This window comes from Phaethon lepturus, unplaced genomic scaffold (genome assembly GCF_000687285.1).
Source record: "Phaethon lepturus isolate BGI_N335 unplaced genomic scaffold, ASM68728v1 scaffold24499, whole genome shotgun sequence".
NCBI classification, from domain to species: domain Eukaryota; kingdom Metazoa; phylum Chordata; class Aves; order Phaethontiformes; family Phaethontidae; genus Phaethon; species Phaethon lepturus.
In genome coordinates, this window is record NW_010563123.1 from 1 (window position 1) to 304 (window position 304).

Here is a 304-nt window from a genome sequence, read left to right on the forward strand (position 1 = left end):
TGGCCCCGTGGAGGGCTGGGACAGGGCGAGAGGAGCTGGTCGCTGACACCTGCCAACCCATGTCCAGCCCTTCCAGCGTCCGTCCGAGCCACGCTGCAGCAGAGCTGCCATGGGGCCTGGGTGCAGCGGTGTCCTGGGCTGGCTCCTGCTGATGCAGGCAGCGCTGAGGGCAGCAGGTAAGCGCTGGTGCCGCGTCCCCGAGCACGGGGCTGCAGAGGTCAGTGGTTTGGGGCGGCAATGCCACGGGTTTGGGGTCCGTGGTGGGTTGAAGGGGGGAGCTAGGCTCCCGGTGCAGCCCCCTGTG

At 69.7% G+C, this 304-nt stretch overlaps 1 protein-coding gene across 1 annotated transcript in view; it reads left to right on the forward strand.

Moving 5' to 3' along the window:
* Nucleotides 1–109: 109 nt before the first annotated feature.
* Nucleotides 110–304, forward strand: part of GBA (glucosidase, beta, acid) — a gene marked incomplete at its 3' end in the record, with an annotated part of 1657 nt that continues 1462 nt past the window's right edge. Inside the window, 1 exon segment of the mRNA XM_010294495.1 lies at nt 110–176. Coding sequence (XP_010292797.1) covers nt 110–176 — 67 coding nt within the window.